This window comes from Sturnira hondurensis, unplaced genomic scaffold (assembly GCF_014824575.4).
Source record: "Sturnira hondurensis isolate 20B ecotype Veracruz unplaced genomic scaffold, ASM1482457v3 Scaffold0004136, whole genome shotgun sequence".
Lineage (NCBI taxonomy): Eukaryota > Metazoa > Chordata > Mammalia > Chiroptera > Phyllostomidae > Sturnira > Sturnira hondurensis.
In genome coordinates this window covers 47962623-47986384 of record NW_028076767.1, presented here as the reverse complement: position 1 = coordinate 47986384, position 23762 = coordinate 47962623, and the positions used below count along the sequence as shown (strand labels likewise).

At 36.1% G+C, this 23762-nt stretch overlaps 1 protein-coding gene across 2 annotated transcripts in view; it reads right to left on the bottom strand.

Annotated features, from left to right (window-relative positions):
• Positions 1-7487: 7487 nt before the first annotated feature.
• SCN7A (sodium voltage-gated channel alpha subunit 7) overlaps positions 7488-23762 on the bottom strand; it is a 79364-nt gene continuing 63089 nt past the window's right edge. Inside the window, exons 18-25 of one of the 2 annotated variants that reach the window (XM_037044554.1) lie at positions 22637-22810; positions 19755-19862; positions 15883-16161; positions 15040-15093; positions 13908-14045; positions 12711-12815; positions 11919-12189; positions 7488-9253 (exon numbers count right to left, since the gene is read on the bottom strand). In XM_037044554.1, the coding sequence (XP_036900449.1) occupies positions 8220-9253; positions 11919-12189; positions 12711-12815; positions 13908-14045; positions 15040-15093; positions 15883-16161; positions 19755-19862; positions 22637-22810 (2163 nt within the window). In that variant the 3' untranslated portion in view covers positions 7488-8219. The remainder of the gene's footprint in view (positions 9254-11918; positions 12190-12710; positions 12816-13907; positions 14046-15039; positions 15094-15882; positions 16162-19754; positions 19863-22636; positions 22811-23762) is intronic. The other variant, XM_037044555.1, reaches the window with a different exon arrangement.

Genomic DNA, 23762 nt, shown 5'->3' with positions numbered 1-23762 from the left:
GTGTTAAATGGTGATGCTTTATTAATTAGGATGATTTTAAGCATCCTGATTAGTGACATTACAATTTTATGCTACTTTTAATATTTAGTGCTAATGTTATAGTATGTTTAATAATTTTAGTATTTATACTAATACTACTATATGTACGTAATTGTCTGATTAAACTTTTTCTTTATCAATTTTAATAGTCATTTAAAAGTGTATCATGAGACTTTGGTTTAGACAATGTGTCATAAAATATGTTTTCCTTGCTCTTTTCTGCTAAACAGAACTGGACATGGCACAAAAGATAACCAAAAAAGGATCTTGAGAAGATAAGCTTGTTTGAGACCCCACGACTGCAGACAAATGGCAGTGAAGGGCATCTTGCATCCCAAGACCCAACAGCAGTAGGCTAGTACATTTGATCTGGAAATAGAAGTCAGTCCAGGTAGGCTCATTCTTCCTCTGAATCTAAATGAAGTGCCTAGGGAACATTAATTACATAAGCCTGCATTACCAAGAAGGAGGAACTGTTGAGAGCCCTACCAAAAATAAAGTGCCTGGGGAAGAAGTCACCTTATCTTCTCAGTTTGGGATGTCCCTTTTCTGGCGAAGCAAATGGGTAGAACTGGCAAGAGAGATCCAGCTGCAGGTAGGCTGGTCCAGATACCCTCTCTGTTCCAGAAACTTTCCTGAGACTCTCTTTCCCTGTCCAGAGATACAAGAACAGCTGAATATATCCAAGTAGCCCAGTCCAGAGAACCTGTTCGTCTTCATGAGTGGTTAGGAGAGGGGTTGAGGGATTTCCCCCACACCTATGGAAACCCTGTTGCCTGGCCTGTGGGATCTCTTCCAGTCCCTCAAGCAACACCAGAAGGGATCACAGGGAAGTCACATCACACCAGACAAACCAATATAACACCACAAAGCCTCTGAAAATTAACCTACCGAAGTAACCACGGACCACAAAAATTGACCAAGACCTGTGTGCTAAACGTAAATAGTGGGACTACTCGCCAAAATGAATGATTTAAATAGGATCCAGTGTCTCCTACCATAATAGACAAAGTTCCAGAAGGAAAAAAAATCACCCAGCATATCGCGAACTAAGAAAATCACACCTTGAAGGGGAAGAGACAATCTGTTGATACTAATACTATGGCAAAACAGGTGCTGGAATTGTCTGAGAAGTATTTTAAGGCATCCGTTATAACACTGCTTCAATTATCAATTACAAATTCTCTTGAAACAAATTTAAAACAAAGAAAGTTGTAAACAAATAGATTTTATTACAAAGCATAGAATTATGAAGTGAGAGCATTATGCTAAGTGAAATAAGGCAGGTGGTGAATGACAAATACCATAGGATCTCACCTTTAAATGGAACCTAATCAACAAAACACACAAGCAAGCAAAATAGAACCAGAGACATGGAAATTAAGAACAATCTGACAGGGAGAATGAGGTGAAAGGGTTTTCAGGAACATCTACAAAAAATGCATGGACAAAACCAAGGGGTGGGGATGGCTGCGGTGGAGGGGGAGTGGGGGGGAGGGGAGTAAATGCAGACAACGATACTTGAACCACAATAAAATAACTTAAAAAATACATGAAAGCATGTCATAAAATGCAAAAAAAAAATACAATAATAGAAGTAAATCTTTGTAGGTGTCTTCACTAGTAAAGTGGAGATGACAGAGTGGAATATCAGTGAACCTGACTGTAGAACGATAAAATTCACCCAAATTGAACAATAGAGAGAGAAAAAAATAGACTGAAAAAAATGAACAGGGACATGTGAGACAACAACAGAAGAGTCATCATTTCTGTCATTAAACTCCCAGAAGGAAAGAACAAAAGAGAGGGTTGAAAGTTGTTTGAAAAAGTACTGGCTGAAAATGTCCTAAATTTGGTAAGATACCCACCTACAGTTCTAAGAAGTTGACTGAAGTTAAACAGAATAAACACAGAAAAATTCAGCCAAAGATACAATTAAACACTGTGAAAACTAAAGCCAAAAGTCTTGAGATAAAGTGTCACTCACATGGAACTCCAATGCCGATGGCAATGGATTTCTTACCTGAAGTCACGGAAACCAGAAAGAAGGGGGACAATACTTTTCAAGTATTTTTCAAGTACTAAAGGAAAAAAAAAACTGTCAAGCACAAATTCTATATCCTGTAAATTTCTCCTTTAGGAGTAAAAGAGAAATAAAAAGAATATTCTCAGAGGAAGAACTGAAAGAATATATTACTGGCATACATAGTTTTTAAAAATTAACCCAATATATCAAAAATGTTATTATTTTAACATGTAATAAATATAAAAATATTACAAAGAAATAAAATCTCTTAAAAATTGGCTAAACATTTTCCCAACAGAAAGTAACTGATAAAAGAAAGAATAATGGAAGACTGGGAAGGAAGAAGGAATAAGGGAAAGAACATAAAGATGGGTGCATAAAAAAACTTTCTTTATGAGTTTTAAAACCGTATTTGATGATTGGAACAGAAATTATAGGACAATCTGAGTCCTGTGATATTGCTATTTAAAAATGGAGAGAAAAATTGGACCAAAGTGGGCCTTCCACACTTCACTGAAGGTGGTAAAATGTTGAAATGAGTGGACTGCATAATTCACACACTGTTCGGTTTGTAGTAGTGCTCAGAACAATCACTACCAAAAATACACAGAGATACACTTAAAAACACATAAATAAGTCATGATGAAATCCTAAGTTGTGTTCAGATATTGTGTAGAGAGGCAAGAGAACAGAAACAGAAAAATGAGACCAGAGGAAACAAATAGAAAACAAACAGTAAGTGGCAAGCTTAAGTGCTAACATAAGAATTACCTCAAATGTAAATGGTCTAAGTACACCAATAAAATGTTGATTAAAACATGTTGCGTCACTGCCTTTTGATCTAGTGATTCCCGTTATTCTACAGCTGGGTTTATGCCCAAAGAATTCTAAAGCATCAATTCAAAAGAACCTGTGCACCCCAGTGTTCGTAGCAGTGTTATTTGTGATAGGCAAGTGCTGGGAGCGGCCTAAGTGCCCATCAGTAAACGGTGGTGCATTTACACAATGGAATGCTATGCAGTACTTAGAAAAAAACTCCTACACTTCATGACGGCATCATTTAACGCATGGAGGACCTGGCCTGAATAGAACCAAAATGTGGAGGAAGGATGAATTCTCTCTTCAGCTGGGACATTCATCTTCTCTTGTCCTTGGACATTGGAGCTCCTGGTTCTTGGGCCTTCAAATTCAGATTCTGGATTTACACCACTACCCTCCCCACTTTATCAGCCTTTGGCCTGGGACTGGGAGCTATACCATTGGTTCCCCTGGTTCTCAGGGTTTTGGATTTGGAATGAGTTACACCACTGGCTTTTCTCATTCTCCAGATTGTCCAGATTGCAGCATATCTCAGCTTCTCTAATTATGCAAACCAATTTCTATAATGATATATATATATTTACATCATATATATATTTATGATCATATATATACATGTATGATCCCCTATTAGTTTATCTCTGTAGAACCTTAATACTTCTTAAGGCTAAGGAAAACATTATTTATCTGTAAAGTACTTTGACTAGTATCTAGGAGCTGATCAATAGATTTTTATGAAAGAAAATACAGGAGGGAGAAAAGAAAGGAAGAATGGTGATGAAATTGTGCATGAATGGGGACTCTGAACTTATGGACCATTTGAAGATGTTACCTTCATGTGATCTACACTAGAATTCAGGAATAGGGATGTTGGGCCAGCTGGATTATTAAATAGATCAACAATTGAGCTGGAATCGAGAAAATCCTTTGAGCTAATGTGTTACTTTGAAGTCAAGGAAGATAAAAGGTTCACTCACAGATGCGGAGATGAGTTCATGTATGACTCTCACAGTTTTAAATTAACAAAAAGCTAAAAATCTCTAACTGTGGAGCTCTTCATCGACTCTAAAGTTGTAAGTGCAGACCTGGGATTTATAGAAAGGAACAATTAGGGAGGCATGGGTTCAACAATCAAACGGCAAAATAATGCATGTCTGGGAGGGGACTCATGGTGCCCAGAGTAATTCTGCTCTAATTTTCTATTCAGTCTCTTCGGTGGAAGGTTTATCCCATCTTTGTTTCCTCTCTTATTGTCGAGCCTGAGTAACTATAAACTGGGACCCTAGGTTTCCTCCCTGTGATGCACTCTTCTTAAAAGTGTCTCTGTTGAACAGAGTTACCTTCTTTTCTAGCTGATAAGATCTTTCTTGTTCTTCAGAGGCCTGCATTAGTAACTTCATCTGTAACTTCCCATCAGAACCCATCATTCTTACCTGTATACATACTACAATTTGCATCAATGGAATAAAATTACCATACATTACAATCAGCTGATAGTTATATCCCCTCACCCCCAGTAGTTCTTTTCTCAGATTTTTGTCTATGCATACATGTATGTATGTATGTATATCTATCCAGACTGAGTTTACCTGTAGTATCTATAAATAGTATTAAATAAATCTTGAATGAAACTTCTGTAGTTATATCCTCTGTGCCCTTCCTTTTCCCAGGGGTTATATCTACTTTTAAAATTTCCTCCACACAGGGGATATAGAGATAGGGATAGAGATATACAGAAATAAAGAGATACTCCTTATCTCTGTATGGCAATTTTATTAATCTTAAGCTTCCTCTGTCTCTCTATCCAGGTCATTTATTACTAGACAGCTATTGCACAGGGTGGTTAAATACTAAGTCTCTGAAAGCAGACCTAGTTTAGAGTAGTGGCTGCCATTTACAAGTTCTCTGCCAATTAAAAGCCCTTATAGCCCCTCTAAGCCTAATACATTCTCATCTCTAAAATGAGACTCACTGTTGCTTCATGAGTGTTGTGAATGCCGAGCCCATGCCCAGTGAACACTTAGCACAAGGCGAGCCGTAACAGTCTGCTCAATGCATGGTAGCTATTTTCAGTATCTTCAAAACCATTTGAAGTACATTATATTTATTAGAAGACCATACACAATTTTAAAAGTAGCAGATAGAGAAATAGTAGCATACTAACAAGTTTATTTTCAGCATTATCTGCATTAGCAGTAAACATATCCAGTAAACATTATTAATACTGAAGTATATCTAGAAAGCATTGTACATAGGACAATGACATATTTAAATATTTTAAGTATATTTGAAGCATATCTAGAAAGCATTGTACATAGGACAATGACATATTTAAATATTTTAAGCATTGTACATAGGTCAATGACACCTCAGTCCCCTTCAAAGTAGGCACCTTGGGACCTCACACAATCCTCCCAGTCGCCATCAGCTGCCTGGACATATTACGATTTCAATAAAAAGAATACTTTTTACATTTTGTCAGTGTGTAGGGGGTCTCTGGTAGGTTCACTAACATTAATTTTAAAAAATTAAGTGAATTCAAAGAAAGCACACATTTTCCCAGTTTTGAATTTTAAGCCCGAATGAATAAGCTTTAATATAAGGGTCACTTTGAAAAAGTTTTTATTGTAGAAAGTTGCCAATCTGACTTACCAAAGAAAAGACACAAAGCTTAATGTGGTTAACAGGTTGTATTTATTATACTCTATAGTATTTAAAAATTAGAATATATTGTACCACTTTGTTAAAAATAATTCCTTACACAATTTTGGTAGGTTAGTGGCAAACATGGTTTACAAATAAAAGACATAGTTTTCAAACTAAAATCAGTTTGTGGTCTTTATAGAATTTACAGAAGCAAGTTAAGATTCAGTTTGAATATCTGAAGCAGTTTCCACATGAAAGCACTTCCAGGGAATAGAAAACTGATAAGCTTACACAAAGCACCAGCTGTCACTACGTCACCAGGCTAACACCGACTCCTCCTGGGCCCCATCGCATACACGATGAAGAATGGGAGGAGAAAAAACAAAACCCTGAAATTACAGTTGCTTAGAGCATCCCCCAAAGGCATCTTGGTAAGGTTAATACATTTCTGAGGAGCAAAAATAGTTAGATTATGATGGTTAAGGCTCAAGATCATGCGTTCATAGTAAAACACAATTGCTAATATTTAAATGGCATTGAATGTCATACAACACATTCAAAGTTTGTCATTTAAGTCAACAGTATACATAGTTTCTCATTGAATCTTTTAAGACTTTTTAGGTATATTGAAAACAATCTTCATATAAAAGGAATACATTTCAGAATCTCAAACTGCATACAAGGCCTGTCCAGAAAGTATCCAGCCATCTGAATATAAAATATATACAAATTTATTAAAGAAAACACAAGAAACACTGTACATAGGACAATGACACCTCAGTCCCCTTCAAAGTAGGCACCTTGGGACCTCACACAGTCCTCCCAGTCACCATCAGCTGCCTGGACATATTTTCCTGAATCGCCTTGACAGTCTGAAATCTCTTCCCTTTCAAAGGTGATTTTAGTTTTTGGAAAAGCCAGAAAGCACAGAGCACCAAATCTGGGCTGTAGGGGATGTGAGTCATCTGGGTGATTTGATGTTTTGCCAAAAAACTGCATGAGATGTGATGATAAGTAGTCACATTGTTGTGATGAAGCTGCCAGTCATGGTTGCCCATAGCTGCAGCCTTCTGAATCATACAAATAGTTTTCGAGGAGGAATGTTCAAGCTGAATGCAAAATTTGATGCAGATTCACTGCTCTACTTGCTCAGTCATTTTGAAGTGATGGCCACACAGTACACATGCTCACTCAAGGGTACCTACCTACTACCCCCACTGAGTAGTACAGTGAAGTCGTCACTGTTCACATACGAGCGTTCCAGTCCACTCTCCTAGGCTGCCAGATTATATTAGTGGTGCACAAACTGTTCCCATTATATTAACAATGGTTGGGCCTTTTCTAGACAGACCTTGTAGATATGACTTGATTTTTATGAATGTGTCTAAAAACACCTTTTGTGCCAATCTTTTATAAATAATTTCAATGGTGAAAATTAATGTTTAGGATTTTAAAGTTTTTCAGACATAAAACATTTTGGAGAGTAATTATGTGTATACTGAGATAAAAACAAGAACTCAGAAAGACAAACGAGTAATTGAAAATTAACTTGTACATATTAATGTTATAAGACCCCACCAACATACTTACACTTTGATCTCTGAATTCAGAGTCCTTACAACTTCAGTGATCATTTCCTTTCTCTATTTATAAAGAACCATAAAGTACAGCACAAAGTAGTTCAAATTTGCCACAGTTTCCCAACTAGTGATCAAGACACTGAAAACCCCTAGACACGATGGTAGCTTTTGACTCTTCTAATTCCTATTATGATATACATTTGCCAGATCTTATATACTCAATGTTACTTTATGGATAAATAGTAAAAATACATCAGTTATGATAAGGTAAGACTTAAGACTACTAACATATTTTCTACTATATCATTTTAGTAAACATACTTTTTAAAAATGTGAATAAAGAAAGTATAGGTCATAACCGATTTTGCTTTTCGCTTTTGTTCTACAAACAAATGCTACTGAAGAGTTGACATAGCTGAAACTAGCCAGAAACGGGAAGCCAGGAATCCAAGAGCCATGAAACAACATTAATTCCCCATACCCCAAACAGAAGGAATGAAACAGAAACAGGGCTCCGATCAATCTTTTTCAGATATGGTTTGATTCAGCCCAAGGTCTCTGTGGCTGGTCTCAAAGGCACTTTCTAAAAGACAGCCCTTCCTCTCCCCCCAATTGGCATCTGTGTAGGAAAGTTCATGATTTAATGGCCTGTAGCATTATACTGCTTTTTAAACACCATTCAACATTAAGAAACATGGGGACTTGGATCCCGTTAAGTTAAAGTAGACATAAAATATACAAGGAAGACTCCTTTGCTACTAATTTATACCCCACCTCCCCATCCTCCAGAAGAATCACACCCTGTGAAAATCCTATGGAGAAAACAAGCTTTGGATTATCGCGTGGCACTGTAACCCACCTTAACTCCCTGCAGTGATTTCAAGGGATGTCTGTTTACACCGAATGGGGAAGGGTAAAAAAGTGAATTTAACATGGAGTCTTGTGAAAGCTTAACTTCCATGAGTTGTAAACAACTGATTATGAAATGAAATCTTTCTCTAATCTTTGCTTTTATTTCTGATTTAAACTTTTAACATTTTTTAAGAGATGTAAAGAAAGTGAAAAGGTGGTTAGTGGAATTAGATATGGCTTTGGATAGTTGACTTTTGCTAAGCTTTCTCAGGACAGGCATCTTCTTTGGTAGCTTTGTCTTCCCTGTCATCATCTATCATATGGATAGCTGATGCATTTTTGTCATTTTGCCTCAAACGGTAACTTTTATAAGCACGCTGAATGATGGTTGCCGAGACTGCCTCTTGTTTTCGTTTCAGAGTAGTTGTAATTGGCTCGTATGTGACCTTAAAAGGGCTGGCTAACAAAAACCCAGACTCTATCTCCGAAAGCATTTTCTCCATGCTCACATCTCTACCCATAACTCTCTTGGTAAAAGCAAGTAAGATATCAAGGCAATGAATTCTGTCCCCAACAGCCATCGGAAGATCCATGGCAACAAGCTGACCCCTGTTTGGCTTTGCCATGAAAAGAGGAGGGTCCAGAGCAGCTGCAAAGTCTGAAAGCTTGCTAGAATCTATATACTGGGTCCTGTCAGGATCGAACCTTGTCCATACCTGAAAGAATTTCCTAAAATCATCTTCGCTCAGTGTCCTGGCTTTTTTTTTAGAAGCAATATTTAAAAACTCCGTAACAAAAACAATGTACATGTTTACAATGATCAGCCATGATATGAGGATATAACTGACAAAATAAATAATTCCAACAGAGGGACTACCGCAGTCTCCTTTAACCTGAGTCCCGGGGTTAATTTTTTCAGGATCACAGTCAGACCATTTACTGTTGAAAATGGCATGGAGCATCCCATCCCAACCAGCGAATATTGTGACTTGGAAAAGACAGAGCATACTGCTGCCAAAGGTTTCAAAGTTGGACACGTCGTTAATCCCAGCTTCTTTTTTAACGTAGGCGAAGTTGTACATCCCAAAGATGGCATAGATGAACATGACCAGGAAGATGAGCAGACTGATGTTCAACAAGGCTGGGAGGGAGAGGACCAAAGGAAGCAGCAGATCATGGAACACCTTTGGTCCTTTCCCAGGACGCAGGATGTGGATGATCCGAGAGAGAAGGATGAGTTGCGCAAAGGAAGGAGGTATGAGGTAGTATCCTGCCAGAGGCAGAAATAGTTCTGGGGTGTGGAAGGATAAAGCAGACAATAAAATTCGTCAGATTCGGTGGTATTTAGAGGAATGTAAATTATTTGACATTTGATTTCTTTCTATGTGTTAAGATCATTTTACTCATCCTTCTCATATAGCATTCAGCAAATATTTTAGGTTTGGGTTGGCCAAATTCCGTGGAGCAATGCTCAGAGTATCTGGCAAAATTTGGAAGAGAACTGTTTGTACCATCATCCTGTCAGTATTATGTATCAAGTACTACTGGAATCACAGATGGCATGGATCTGTAATATGACAGTAGTCATTTTTTCTAATTGGAGTTAGATCAAGAAATTTAGTTTAATGCAACTTTCTTTCAATACTTAATAAAGGTGTTGTGCAATTATGCAAAGATGAATGATGTGAATTCTGTCCTCAAAGCCTTTCTAATCTATAGGGGTAGACATTTAAACTAATTATAATGCGAGGCAGAAAAACATGGTTGATAAATATTATTACAAAAATGTTTGTTAAATTGAATTTATTGGGGTGACACTGGTTAACAAAATTATACAGGTTTCAGGTGCACAATTCTACAATACATCATTTGTAGTTCAATGACACAGATTTTAATTTAATTTACTTATTTCATGAATAATATTTGGGCCTTTAAGAGCTTTCGAAGTGAATTGAATTAGTGAGTCTTTGCCCAGAACTCTTTTTCTGACAGTGATGGGTGAATGAGGGAACTATGAAAGTGAGAGAGAGAACTATAAAACAAGGCAAAATTATAATTACCATGAAAAGGGATGTTCTCTGGAGGTACCAGACAGGATGTGGTGCCTTTTGAGTTCAGGAGGTAGGGGAGGGGAGAGTTATATGAAGCTTCTAAATGAGACGGTACGCTTACTGAATCTGGAAGGATTCTGTCTCACATTTCTGTTGAACTTTGTCACTGTTAATGTCGGCGTTCTCTCTGATGTTCTGGTGTATCTATATCCTCATCTCCACAGTGCTTTAATGACTTTCTACTCTGGCTCAAATTTTCACATCTCCTCAATCTTCTAAACTCTCCCATTATGCAGGAGGTAACCCCCTTTAATTATAAGCGTATTTCTCTACCTCCTCTAGAGGGCAGACAGCTTATTCTGCCCCACCCCATATTTCTCAGGGTAGAAAGATGGAATAAGCAGGCATCTTTTTTTCTCTTTCCAATGTGATTTCCAGACACCTTTCCTTCCCATCATTTTTATAAAGGAAAAAAAAAAACAGACACTTTGTGGGTCATGTCATTTAACAATACCTTCCTTCTCTTACCACTTCTTGGCTCTATGATCTACTCATTCCTCCTCATTAATATGCAACCTGAGTCTTTAGTATTTGGCTCCTGTTGCCCTTTCCCTCCCAGCACCTACCATCATCAACACCCGTTCAAGGCCAGCCGCTCAATCTTTGGCTTTCTTAATTGTAATAATCTCTGTCATTTATTACTTCAATCATATACATCGATGGCCACCTTCTGAACCCAGGCAGGAGAACCTGCCTTCTGAGTTCTCAGATACAAACAGCTTTCTCTCCAACTGCAGTTTCCTCTCTCCAGGTCTCTGTTTCAGTCTCTCACTCCAGTCTCATAAGGCTCTTTAATTCCACATTCCCCTGGTACCTTCCTATTGCCCTCTCCTGCCTTTATGTACTTTTAGTCAGGCTTCTTGTACTTGCCTGTTAATACTTCCTCTGCTTTGACTACTAGGTGAATGAGTGAATTTTCCAGAAGCACACCTGGGCTGACAGTTTATCCACACTTTTTACTGCTGACTATACCAAATAGTACGTGACAACAAACATTAAATGCCATTCCTATTTTCATGGAGCTCACATTCCAGTATGTGTCTGATAGGAGGCAGACAACAAAGAAATTTTTCTCTGCTGAAACACTTTTCTCCTAGAATATTTCTTTGCTACCTCTTAATCCAATAAGTAACTGTTTAGATTTTTTTGCTTCATCTGTGAAGTTTTCACTGCCTTCTAGTTACTGATTAGGTGTCCTCACGAACGTGCTGCTATAACAGCCCTTACATAATCTTATCCATTCCTTCATAGCACAGTAAAATGAACATTTTCTGTATCTCTTAACAAACTATAATAAAATATGGCCATAAAGGAATTATGCCTAACTTGTTGACCAATGAATTCTTTGCATACAGTATAATATCTATGCACAAATAGGGTAAGCAAATACATTGGTTAAATAAAAGACTGACTTCTCCAGAATAAAACTAGTGATCCATTTGTTAAGGCCTTACACTCTACTGTTATGAAAGTTGTAAACAATTAGAGATTTGAAGAAAGGGAGAATCGTGAGCTTGAAAGGTCTTATCCTGCTAAGATAAAAAGATACTTGGTGTCATCCTAGGAAACTAACCTAGGTTAATAATGTTCTGAAAGGGTAATTATTTATCTGGTGGTCTGTGAAGTAAAACCTGTGTATTTTTTCAGACAAAATTTTTAGTACCTCCTATCTGTCAGGCATGTGTACAGGTATGAATGCAAACATTTAAAGCATTTCTGTTGGTAATAACAAGGGTCCCTGTCTGTTTTGCTGATTGAGAGGCTAGGTCTCAGGAGATATTTACTGTAAGTACTCGCCTGAATTAACATTTCTACAAACGAAAATCTGACTACACAAAATCTTACCTGTAATGGAGAACACAACCACCATAAAATCAAAAATGTTCCATCCGATAGCGAAATAGTTACAATGGAAAGAGATTAGCTTCAGCACACATTCTGCAGCGTACAGCACAACAAAAATGAAGTTAACCCAGTGGAGGGCAGTGTCCATTTGCTGACTCTGTTCATCACTTTGTATCATAATGGTTATTGCTTGGAAGCAGATAAGAACCATGATGATGATATTAAAAACTTGACTTGTTACCAAGTCAAAGATGAATCTTCGGAACTTGTTCTGCGGGTAAAGAAAAAGGTGTAGTATCCTATTAATAGGATACCTAAACACACACGCAGGCTTTAGATTTACTACCTTACTCCCAGCACAAATGGGAGAAGAAATCGAGGCCTAAGTTTTTACTAAACTAGAACTACAGCATACAGTCAAAACAAACAAAAAGACCATCAAAAGTTTTGTCAAAAAACATATTTTAAATTTTTTTTCAAAAGCATTTGTTGGTGATAAGTTTAAAACACATGTTATTTAGCCCTGGCTGGTGTAGGTCAGTGGATTGAGCGCGGGCCTGTGAACCACATGATCGTGGTTTGATTCCCAGTCAGGGCACATGCCTGGGTTGCAGGCCAGTTCCCAGCAGGGGACGCACGAGAGGCAACCATACATTGATATTTCTCTCCTTCCCTTCCCCTCTAAAGATAAATAAATAAAATCTTTTTAAAAACCCCACATGTTATTTAAAAGATGGATCTATAAAGAGAACTTTTTTAAAAGCTTCAAAAGAAATGGACATGCTTTCTTACTCTTGGGCGAGGTATTGTTTTCAGAGAATCCTCACACATCAGCTTCTTCAGTGCGTGGTATTGCTTGTTCTGCTTTCCTGTTACAAAGATATTTGAACCTCCTTGGTAAAGAAATGAAAGAAATGCATATTAATCACATTTAATCCAAATTTCACTTTATACTAAAATGCATTTTGGAAAGCATGGCAGTGCTTGATTTAATCTTCTTAAAAAGTCTTAACTGCAATGAACTAAATCATAAACACATCTGACTTTCTGCAGAGAAATTCATATAAAACATATATAGAACATATATACTGGTGGTGATTGATAGGCGATTATCTTTTGGTGCACTTCCCTGTGGGTAGTCAACCCTATTTTAACTTTTCCGTCTGCTGAGGCTACCTCCTGCAGACCGAGACAAAGGAGAAATGGAGTAGAGTACCTAGAAAGGTTTACCACTGACCTCTTTAATCCTATCTGATTAGTGAGGGCTCTGAATGGTTTGTTTCCAAGAATTTCCACATGGCTAAACTTGATGATAAGGCTAAAGTTGCAACCTCAAAATTAAACTATTCTTTTCTTTGATGTGTTAGAAGGCTTGTGTGTGCCAATTAGGTCCCTGTGATTAGAAGAAGCAGATTTTGATGACTTTTGAGGCCTTTGCAATTTGTAGAAGCCCTGAAGGGAATATTCATGTGGAGGCACCAACGGGCTGTCCCATTCTGCCTCTGCGTTCTCTCTTATTCTCTTCAAACACTCTTATTTAGGCGACCCAATCAGAATTTATGACTCTACTTCTAGCATAAAAAGCTACTCTAACTCAGAAAATATGTATGCTAGTTATGACTCTGAAGGCTTTGAAAATTTCAGAGAAGAAAAAAGTATGATTTATTTTTCTCAAACTACAAATATTTGTGCAAATGCACAATGATTTTTATTTTTTAGCATGTCATTATTTGTGAACATACACACAGAAATATAAAATTTTTACCTTTTAAACTTGTCTGTGTATATCTGAATATAGAAAACAATGTACAGGATGAATATTTTAGCAATATTTATGAATATACAGGAACATCACTTGTTTTTTAGCTAAGTACCAAATAAAAAATGACATTAAGTTGAACTCGAAACCAATTATTTGAACCAGGACATTTTTGTCAAGGTGTTTGATTTTCTTAGGCGTTGAATGAAACAAAGACTATTTGTACTTATCTTTATTTTATGCTTGTTGAAATTAGCAATAATGACACCAACCAGCATAGTCAGAGGAAGAAATAATCCAATGATAACAAAGTTAATGAAATAAATATACATGTAGATGTTGTCTTCAAAATTAGGCTGCCTATTTACCTAAAAATTAAGTTAAAAATAAGCAAAATTAGGAATAACATTGAGGACTTATAGGGCAGTGAAAATACTCTATAGGACATTGTAATGATGGGTCCATGTCATCATGCATTTGTCTAAACCCACAGACAGCACCACACTGAGTGAACGCCAAGGTAAACGATGAACTTTGAATAATCATTATGCGTCAATGTAGATTTACTCTTGGTAAAAACTACACCATTCTAGTGAGTGATGTTAATAATGGGGAGGGTATGCATGGGTGGAAGAAGGGGATATATGGGAAATACCTGTATCTCTCTCTTAATTATGTTGTAAACCTGCCCTGGCTGGTGTAGCTCAGTGGATTGAGGGTGGGCCTGCGAACCACATGATCGCGGTTTGATTCCCAGTCAGGGCACATGCCTGGGTTGCGGGCCAGTTCCCAGCAGGGGGACTCATGGGAGGCAACCATAGACTGATGTTTCTCTTCTTCTCTCCTTCCTTTCCTCTCTAAAGATAAATAAAGTCTTTAAAAAATAAAATAAAATAAAAATAAAAATAAAAAATTATGTTGTAAACCTGAAACTGCACTAAAAAATAAATTCTTTAAAAATAAAAATAAATAAAAAGTGAAAAATAAGGAAAATACTGATACTGACTTTTTAAAACAAAAGATTTATAAAACCATTTCTGACAAGAAAATCCAACAATATTACTTGAGACAATGTTTCCATCTTTGCTCATTGGATTTCAAAGTTTATTATATTGCTTTAATGATTGTTATGAAGTCTGATAATCCTTGAAATGGTCCTATTGGGGCTCATACAATTTTATATAATCCTGAAAAGATTTCATTGCCCATGAAATACTCAATATAAACTGTATTAAATTTTTGCCTAGCATAAACATTTACTTGTACACTGTTAATTATTGTTATTGCTAGTGCTCTGTTTTGAATTACAAAAATGAGTTTGCTTGAACTTTAACAATGGCTTTAAGATTACATTATACTTACTTGAGTAGAATCAACAGCCGAATTCATAATATCGATCCACCCATTAAATGTTGCCTATAAAAATGGCATGTATTTAATGCTTATAGAAATCTTATGCTTCATAGCAAATAAAAAGTAAAACTCAGTCTGGTATTGATATAGTAAAACATTTGATTAGTAAAGCTAACCACACTTCAATATACTGTATAACTAAGATCTTTACCATTTTCATCATTACATTTATGTTGTCTGTTAACAACCATTTAAAACTACTTGGTGTAAATGTAGTCAATAAGAAATTTATTTTAAAATAGTATAAAAAGAAAGAAATATAGGTAGAGAGATAGAGAGATAGTGAATAAATACATGCTGGCTGAGTATCATAGTTCCTTGTAACTTCTCTCTATGTGCTTTTCTATGGGGAAGCTGAATCAGGAATGGTTCACCTGCTCACACCTACCAGATGTCGAGTAACTGAGTAGCCATTCCTCAAAGCACTAAGAAGAAATAAAACAGCTGGACCAAAGCACTAAGTAGAAATAAAACAGCTGGTCAAAAAAATGATGACCCTATTACATGATCGGGGACAGAAATAGGTTTGGCTAGGAGCTGCCATTTTCTCAGTCAGTCCTGCCTTCACCTCCACTGCCTTCTCCAAAAAGAGCAGAAACTCTTCCACTTTTGTGTCTCTAAATGAACTGATAAAGTATCTGCTGTGTGTCTTAATATTCATAATATGTATCTGCTAACAAATAATAGCTGAAATAATTTATAACCAGTTCTATTAATCTCCCACTTCATCCTTATGTTTATCCACAACATGGACGAACATATAATAGATCACACAATCAAGAACATACTTACTACTTGAAGTAACGAAAGGAAAGCATTTCCAACATTATCGAAGTTCAGTTTTGCATTCTCCCATGGCATGGACTCATTAAATAAAAGACTTTCACATTGATTCTTACTACTGACTTCATGTATAGGAAACCTTTCTTCTCTTGTTGGGTCAATGCATTCATAAAACTTGCCAGCAAATAAGTGTACTCCCATGATGCTAAAGGCCAGCCAGACCATAAGGCAGACCAGGACCGCATTCCAAGTGGGTAAAGTTGTTTTGATCAAAGCTCTCACAACCACCTGGCATATAAAAAGCAAACACGTAAACTTGAGGTAAGAAATGTGAAAGTATTTTCATTAAATTGGGAATACTAATTAATGTGATGTCATGTTGAAATAACAAAAAAAGGCCATCTCTAGAGATTTAATAGGCCACATGCTGGTATTTGAAGAACCTAAGTAACAGATTTTAATTAAAAATACACATTTAAAAGTCCAGATAGTCTCAAAATGTTTTAGTAAAAAAATCATTAAAAGAACAACAGAGCTGATTAGTATAAATACCAGCATAATTAAGTATTTCACTGATTGAACACGTTCATCAACTATTGTGCATGAAATGGGCAAGACAAGTGAACCTGTGTGTATGTGTCAGATTATCTACACGGAATATAAACTGCGAGCAACACAGACATAGTTTGGGAGGATTCTGCCCTTCAGGAGGAACATCCTACCAAGGAGAGAGAAGGGAAATAAGGAGCAGTGGCAGGGAAATAAGAGAAGACCAAGAGATTGTAAATCAGTGAAGTCACGAACTGTGTCAAGAAACATGGAATAGAGAGCTAGACCTCGCAAAACCACAAAGCACCTCATGAACCACTCTGTCATTGGTGAGACACTCCAGACTGGAAAACTGGGAAGTGAATTCACCACCTAAACTTGAATGACAGCAATAGTGTATAATCACCATCTCCATTTCCTTAACTCCCTTCACTCGTTAATACTGCAATCAAAATTTTATTCTCATGACCCCACTAATGCAGTTATGCAATGTAAACCAGTTGTTATATCCAACAGAATATTTCCAGTTTTTGCCATTTCTTTATCTTCTACTTAGCATTCACACTTTTGACTCCCTTCCCCTCAGTCACTTGATTTTCTCTTTTTTTTCTGAGGCGCCATTGATTTTCTCTTATATGAGTCTAACCCTCCCTACCCTCAGCCATTCCTGGATACATATATTTTTGGCTGTAATTATTTGTTTTTATGTTCCTTAATTTTCTGGCCTTGAATTAATATTTTGACTTTAAATTGTGTTTTCAATAAGACTTTTTTATTTCTAAAAGTAAATTACTCATGTATCTAAATTTATTAGGGGGTGCCCTGGCTGGCGTAGCTCAGTGGATTGAGCGCGGGCCTGCAAACCAGACGATCGCGGTTCGATTCCCAGTCAGGGCACATGCCTGGGTTGCAAACCGGTTCCTTGCAGGCTAACTACCAGCAGGGGATGCACAAAAGGCAACCATACATTGATGTTTCTCTCCCTCTCTCCTTCCCCTCTAAAAATAAATAAATAAAATCTTAAAAATAAATAAATAAATAAATAAATAAATTTATTAGGGGAAAAAAACCCTAGTATTATTTTATAATATTTTTTACAATGACAAGTAATTTATTTTAGTTACATTCATTATTATTTCTGTGTGTGTGCTTCTCAGCTTTATGGGGGTATAACAGAGAAATAAAAATTGAATACATTTAAGGTATACAAAACCGTGATTAGATATATGTATACATTATGAAATGATTACCACACTCAAGTTAATTAACACATCCATCACCTCACATATTTCTTCCTTTTTTTGGGAGGGGGGGTGTTTGTGAAAAAAGCTTAAGATCTACTGTCTTGGAAAATGTCAGGTATACAGTATATCACCAACCGCATACAGTCGCCATGCTACACAGTACATTCCAGAGCTTATTCTTCGTATGGATGAAGGTTTGTGCCTTTGACCAACATCTCCCCATCTGTAACCCCCACCCACCACATTTTGACTTAATAGGTCCTGTGTAGTTTATAGCCCCAAAATAGTCTATGAAACTTTTTTATTATTAAACAGTATTTATGCTGCAAATGTGGTTGTCTTGTCATTTTAACCTCACTCTTACAGACCTCTCTAACCACACTTTACTCTTCAGCTTATTTTCTTCCTTATTTTGGTTTAAGAGCAAACCCATGGAGATAATGCTACTTTATGGACCTCCATAACATTCTTAATAAAATATTTCCTAAGTTATAATACAAATTACAATTATAAGCTAATCAGGATTAAATCCTATTATAATGAGTCAACCAGATTCATATGAATTACAAAAATATTATCATCAATCATGTTCTTGCATATATATTAAAATGTAATTAACATACTTAATAAACCCAGTTATATACATATATTTACATATGAGTACATATATATGATATAAAGGTGGTAGGATTAAAATTTCTGCAATATGCTTTTGGTAAAATTCACATTTTAAGTTTTTTTATATTTCTGTGTTGAATTTTTAATAATCTCTCAAATTTTTAGATAAAAAACAAGTGGAAAAATTCAAGTGTTATGGTTTCCTAATGAATGGCAGTGTAAATGTAATGTATAATGTATGAACTATAAAATAATACAGCTTAAATAATATTCTTATTGGATCCTACCTATTTGAACATGTGGCTTTCTGTAATATTAAATTGGAAGGATAATGCTAAATAATATATGTAAATAAGAATACAAAAACCCAAAAGTATAATTATGAAATAAAAGACAAAATTATACTTTTTCTGCCTTTTCTGTATGCAATTGGTCTTGGTATATCTACAAAATCGTACTATTTGTGGTGGCCAAAGACTGGTTTTTCTATTAGGTTGAGCCACAGTATAGTTCCTTTATAGGCTCAAAAGATTAAACATTAGCCATTTTATGTGGTTCGACTTATTAGTTTCTCTCACTGCTTGGAAGAGGTTTTGGTATGAAAGTGATGGAGAGACAACTGGTAAGAATTCAGAATTCGTGATGTGTGGCTTTTAAAAAGTAAATTTATTTTTAATTTTATTTAGTAAATATTTAGTGTATACAATGTTCTTGTAATTTTTGGAGAAAAGGCCCTAGACTGTATGGAACTTAATGGAAAACTGAAGTGCATCAGCGTGCAGCAGAAAGAGCACTGGGCTAGGAACCAGGGAGATGGAGAGTGGCGAGCGGGGAGGTGGGGGGGCTGGGGGCAGGGGGGTGCTCTCACTGTCTCAGTGAATGTGGACACTCCACAATCTCTGCTGACTGCACCTTCCACACCTGGATAAGGATGTGGTCAGATCACTACATGTTCTTTCCAACTCTAAAATTATTTCTATTTTAAGAGAAAAAAAATAAAAATAAAAGTTAGCCAACTGATTGAAGTTCCAACTGCTGACAGTTAAATTTTTAATTTCAGATCATTTCATTAATACTCATACATATCTATGTGGATTAGAATGGTTTTACTTTTGAAAATATTTTCTCTCTCTTATGGACATAGACAACAATGTGGTGATTGCTGGGAAGAGGGGGTGTAAGGAAACTAAATGTTCGTGGAAAAATACAATAAAGATAAAAAAAGAAATATTTTCTCTGAACTATTGGTGTTGTTTTTGCTTATTTTTAATTACTTTTCATATCTTATAAACAATGAAGACCTAAAATCCTAGTAAGTATAAACATAGTTAGTATTCCTTTTTTATCTTTAGCAGAATTAGTATTGGTATTGTCAAAGATAGAAATGAGAAAATCACAGAAGTTTGCAGCTGCATAAATTTGGTAATCCTACATTAAAATTATAGATTAGTTTACAAACCTTCCTCTTACCTTCAATCTTTCAAACTGAGATAGAACTCTAAGTGCTCGAAGGAATTTAATGGAAGTAAGTGGTTTTAGTTCTTCCCGAGATTTGCCTATTAAGCTAAGACAAAACACCTAGATAGAGGAAAATAAAAAATAACAGGATTTAATTTTACTTTAGCCAAAAAAACTATAAAATGAACTTTCTATTTATTACATAGAGATACCTAGTCAAAGCCTACCAAGAAATATGAAAAATCTTTAATATGTATTTAAATATATCTTAACAATGACTTATATAGAAAGGCATACAAAAATCATTTTGTGTTGAGGTCACTTAAAAGAAGATAAAAAACAATTTTCTGGTAATGAGAATACATGTTATTGAAATAAACAAAATTTAGATATTTGACATTTTCTATAATTAATGATTAATAATTATATCTATTTTAGTTTGAAATTAAATAAAATCAGCTTCATGATTATTTTCAATATAGTAATAATATACAACATATTTATTAAAACAAAATTTAGAATATGTTTACACATGAATCTATATATAAATAGTTAAGACAATATGGAGAATTAGATTTTAGAGGAGAGGTATCAAGAAGGATCTAAATATTGTTACATCCAAGTACAAAGTATAGGAAGATAGTAAGGTAATTTTTTAAAGTAAATACATGCATAAAAATGATTCGAGGTTAATAAATGTTAATGGAGATTGAGCAAGGTGGTAGAGTTATGATTAACTTTTACTGTGCCTTCATATTTTCTATATTTACAAGGCAACATGGTGAACAAAATTTATCCTCTATTAAAGAGAAGGTCTTGAAGTAGCCTTTGAAGTAAGGGTTATCATTTACCTAAGCATGGTGAACTGTGGGCACAGGAACAAGGAAGGTGAGTTGCAGTCTGGTTTGGGTGTAGTAGAAGGTTACTTTGAAAAAGTTAATTTGGAAGACAGAGGTCAGATATTTTAAGTTATTATTTACAGACTGAGATGTTTCCATCATTACTGTTGGAATTGGGAGTCATTTGTTTATTCAGCAAAATTACTAAATACCTACCATGTGACATACATTATTCTAAAAATAGGGGATAAGGACAGAACCAATTTAAGGGTAAAAAAATCTGCCTTAATGGGGCTTATCTTTCACTGGGGGAAGAAAGCAATAAGCAAAATCAATTAATAAAGTATATACTATTAGTAGGTGCTTTGGAGATGAAGAAAGCAGAGAGAGGAAAAGGAAGTATTGGACTGGTTGCATTTTTAAATAAGGTAATGTGGAAAGACCTAACTTCAAAGTTTCATTTAAACAGACATAAAGAGGTGAGCCAGCAAAACTTCCAGGTGGACAGAAGAGTAAGTGCAGAGGCACTAAATGGACGCAACCTTGGCGTATATGAGGCACTTCAAGAAGGCCAGCTGGTGGCACATAGACCAAGACGGGGAAAGGGAGAGTGGTGGGAGATAAGACTGGAGTATGTAGAGACTTGTAGGACTTTTATTCTGAGTGAGACATAGCATTTATTGGAGGGTTTCAAGAAGAGAAGTGACTTGAGGTAACTTCCATTTTACGACAGTAAAATATGCATGGCTGCTATGTGGAAAATAGAATGAAAATGTGCAGAGATGGAAGCAAGAATAGTACTTTGGCATGTATTACAGTGATCCAAATGAGCATTTTTGGTTCTTAGATCAGTCTGATACCAGTGCAGGTAATGAGGACTAGTCTCATTTTGAATATATAATGTTAAAAATGTTAAATGTTTCAGGATGCTGATATTTTCAAGATATTGTGCAATAAGTCTGTCTTGTCAGCAGTGGGTACATACTTGACTGTTGGAAACTGCCCTGACTGATTTCAGAAGCTGTAACCCCCCATGGCTAAGGCTGAGTAAAAAGACCTTGGGACCATAAGCCATTACGGAGACAAAGCTTATTTTCCTTGTAGAGACCCTGCCTCTGCCCCCTTTTACTTCACCCTGCTTGGCCCCCTGTGCATGACTGGTTAGCCAATGATGGGTAAGAGTCCTCAAAGGAAGGATGACCTAAGACAGACATGGTCATGAAGGGGCCCTCAGGGAAGGACTTTGGGGGATATAGAAAAAGGGAGTGATGGGCCCTCGCCCCTTGGCTTTGACATAGTCTGAGTCCTCATTCTATCTGCAAGAAATCTCCCAATCTCTTGTCTGCCTTACTCCCCCTGTCTGATTTAAGCCTGAAACAATGCCAGAGGTGGGTGTGGCCCTGTGCTGGAAAGGGCAGGTTCCCTGGGGCAATCAGTCCTAAGAAAGAATGTATAACATCCTGTGACACCTGCTATGCTAAGACCCTCAGTTTAAATGATAAGGGACCAAGCATGAAATGAGTTTGTTCCCGCAAAGTTTTATGGCCCTTTAGCTATCTGACCCTGACTCAAAATAAGCCCTCAGAGTTTTCTGAATGTTATATATAGTTTGATCATTACTGCCTGACAATGATTGATGAGCTTTACATATATGCCCTTTATTCCTATGCAAATTAACCCCAATAAAAGCCCATGGAGGAACAGGCTCCCGGCCCTTCTCTTTTGAGAGATCAGCCACCTTTCCTCCCCAGGCAGATCATGTGTCTTGGCAGACTTATTCTCATCAGTGGTGGCCTGGGGGCCATGTGGGTGGAGCCCTCCCACACTTGACTATTAGAATAACCCAAGAAAGAAATAAGTGCAGGATTTTCAATTTTAGAATGAAAAGACAAGGATGAATATTAAACATTGCAAATGAAGAAACATGGGATGTTGATGATTAGAAGTGTACAAAGAGAGAAAAAAAGGAAGATACAAGCAAATAGAATCATAAAAAAGTAAGCGTAAAAAAGAATCAGCAAATCAAATAGGTCAAATTATTTTTTAAATACGTACAATAACAACCATGAAGTCTAGCCTGTACCAGCCATTAGTGAAATAGGCTTTAAAACCATACGCCATCCATTTTAGAAGCATTTCCAGAATGAAGATGTAAGTGAAGATCATGTCAGCATATTCTAATAAGGTTTTAATAGTCTTTCTTTGATCGATATATATATCTTCAAAAGCCTATGGGCAAAAATTAAGGATTAGTGTACATGTAATTTCTAAAAAGCCTTTTGGCATGGCGGGGAGTGGAATATCATCTCTAGTAAGCAGATGGTGAGCAAAGTCCCAGGTTATAGTCCCAAGGGCTGGTTAATTTTGCTTGGATTTATTCACATGATCCCTAAGTATCATTTTCTGATTCTATTCCTGTAACAGACATTATTTGACCCTACAACCACTTCTTATAGAGATTGAACTTAGTCTCATAATGGTTGTAAATAGTGATCTAAATCAGTTAAATATAATGTAAGAGGCAGAAATTTCAGTCACATCTGATGCGGCTCTTATCTCTAATTCCATGTAGCCAACTTACAGATATACAGCACTTGCTAATAACAGAGTAGATATTTTTTGATGCTTTCAGATATCCATAAGTTATATAAGAAAATGTCACAAAGCTTGTTTCACTACAGAAATAATCAAAGTACACCAGTGGAAACATATAAATATTAAATAAATCTATAATAGTTTCTCCAAAGATTCTCATCTGGCAACTATTAAAATGGTCTCTGCGTTTATGAGTATGTTCCTGTCCTGCTTGTTTTCTCTTCTGTTTCTGTTTCTTTTGTTTTTTAGATTCAGTTGTTTATATGTATGTATTGTCATTTTATTATGCATATTTTTATCTTTTTTCCTAAAGAAGATCCTTTAATATTTCATGTAATACTAGTTTGGTGATAAGAAACTCCTTTAGTTATTCTGTCTTTTTTTCCCTGTCTGGGGAGCTCTTTATATGTCCTTCATATGTCCTTCGATTTTAAATGATAGCTATGCTGAGTAGAGTAATCTTGTTTGTGGTGTCCTTGCTTTTCATCACTTTGAATATTTCTTGCAGTCCCTTCCTGCCTGCAAAGTCTCTGTTGAGAAACACCTTACAGTCTTATGGCAGCTCTCTTGCAGGTAACTTTTTTCC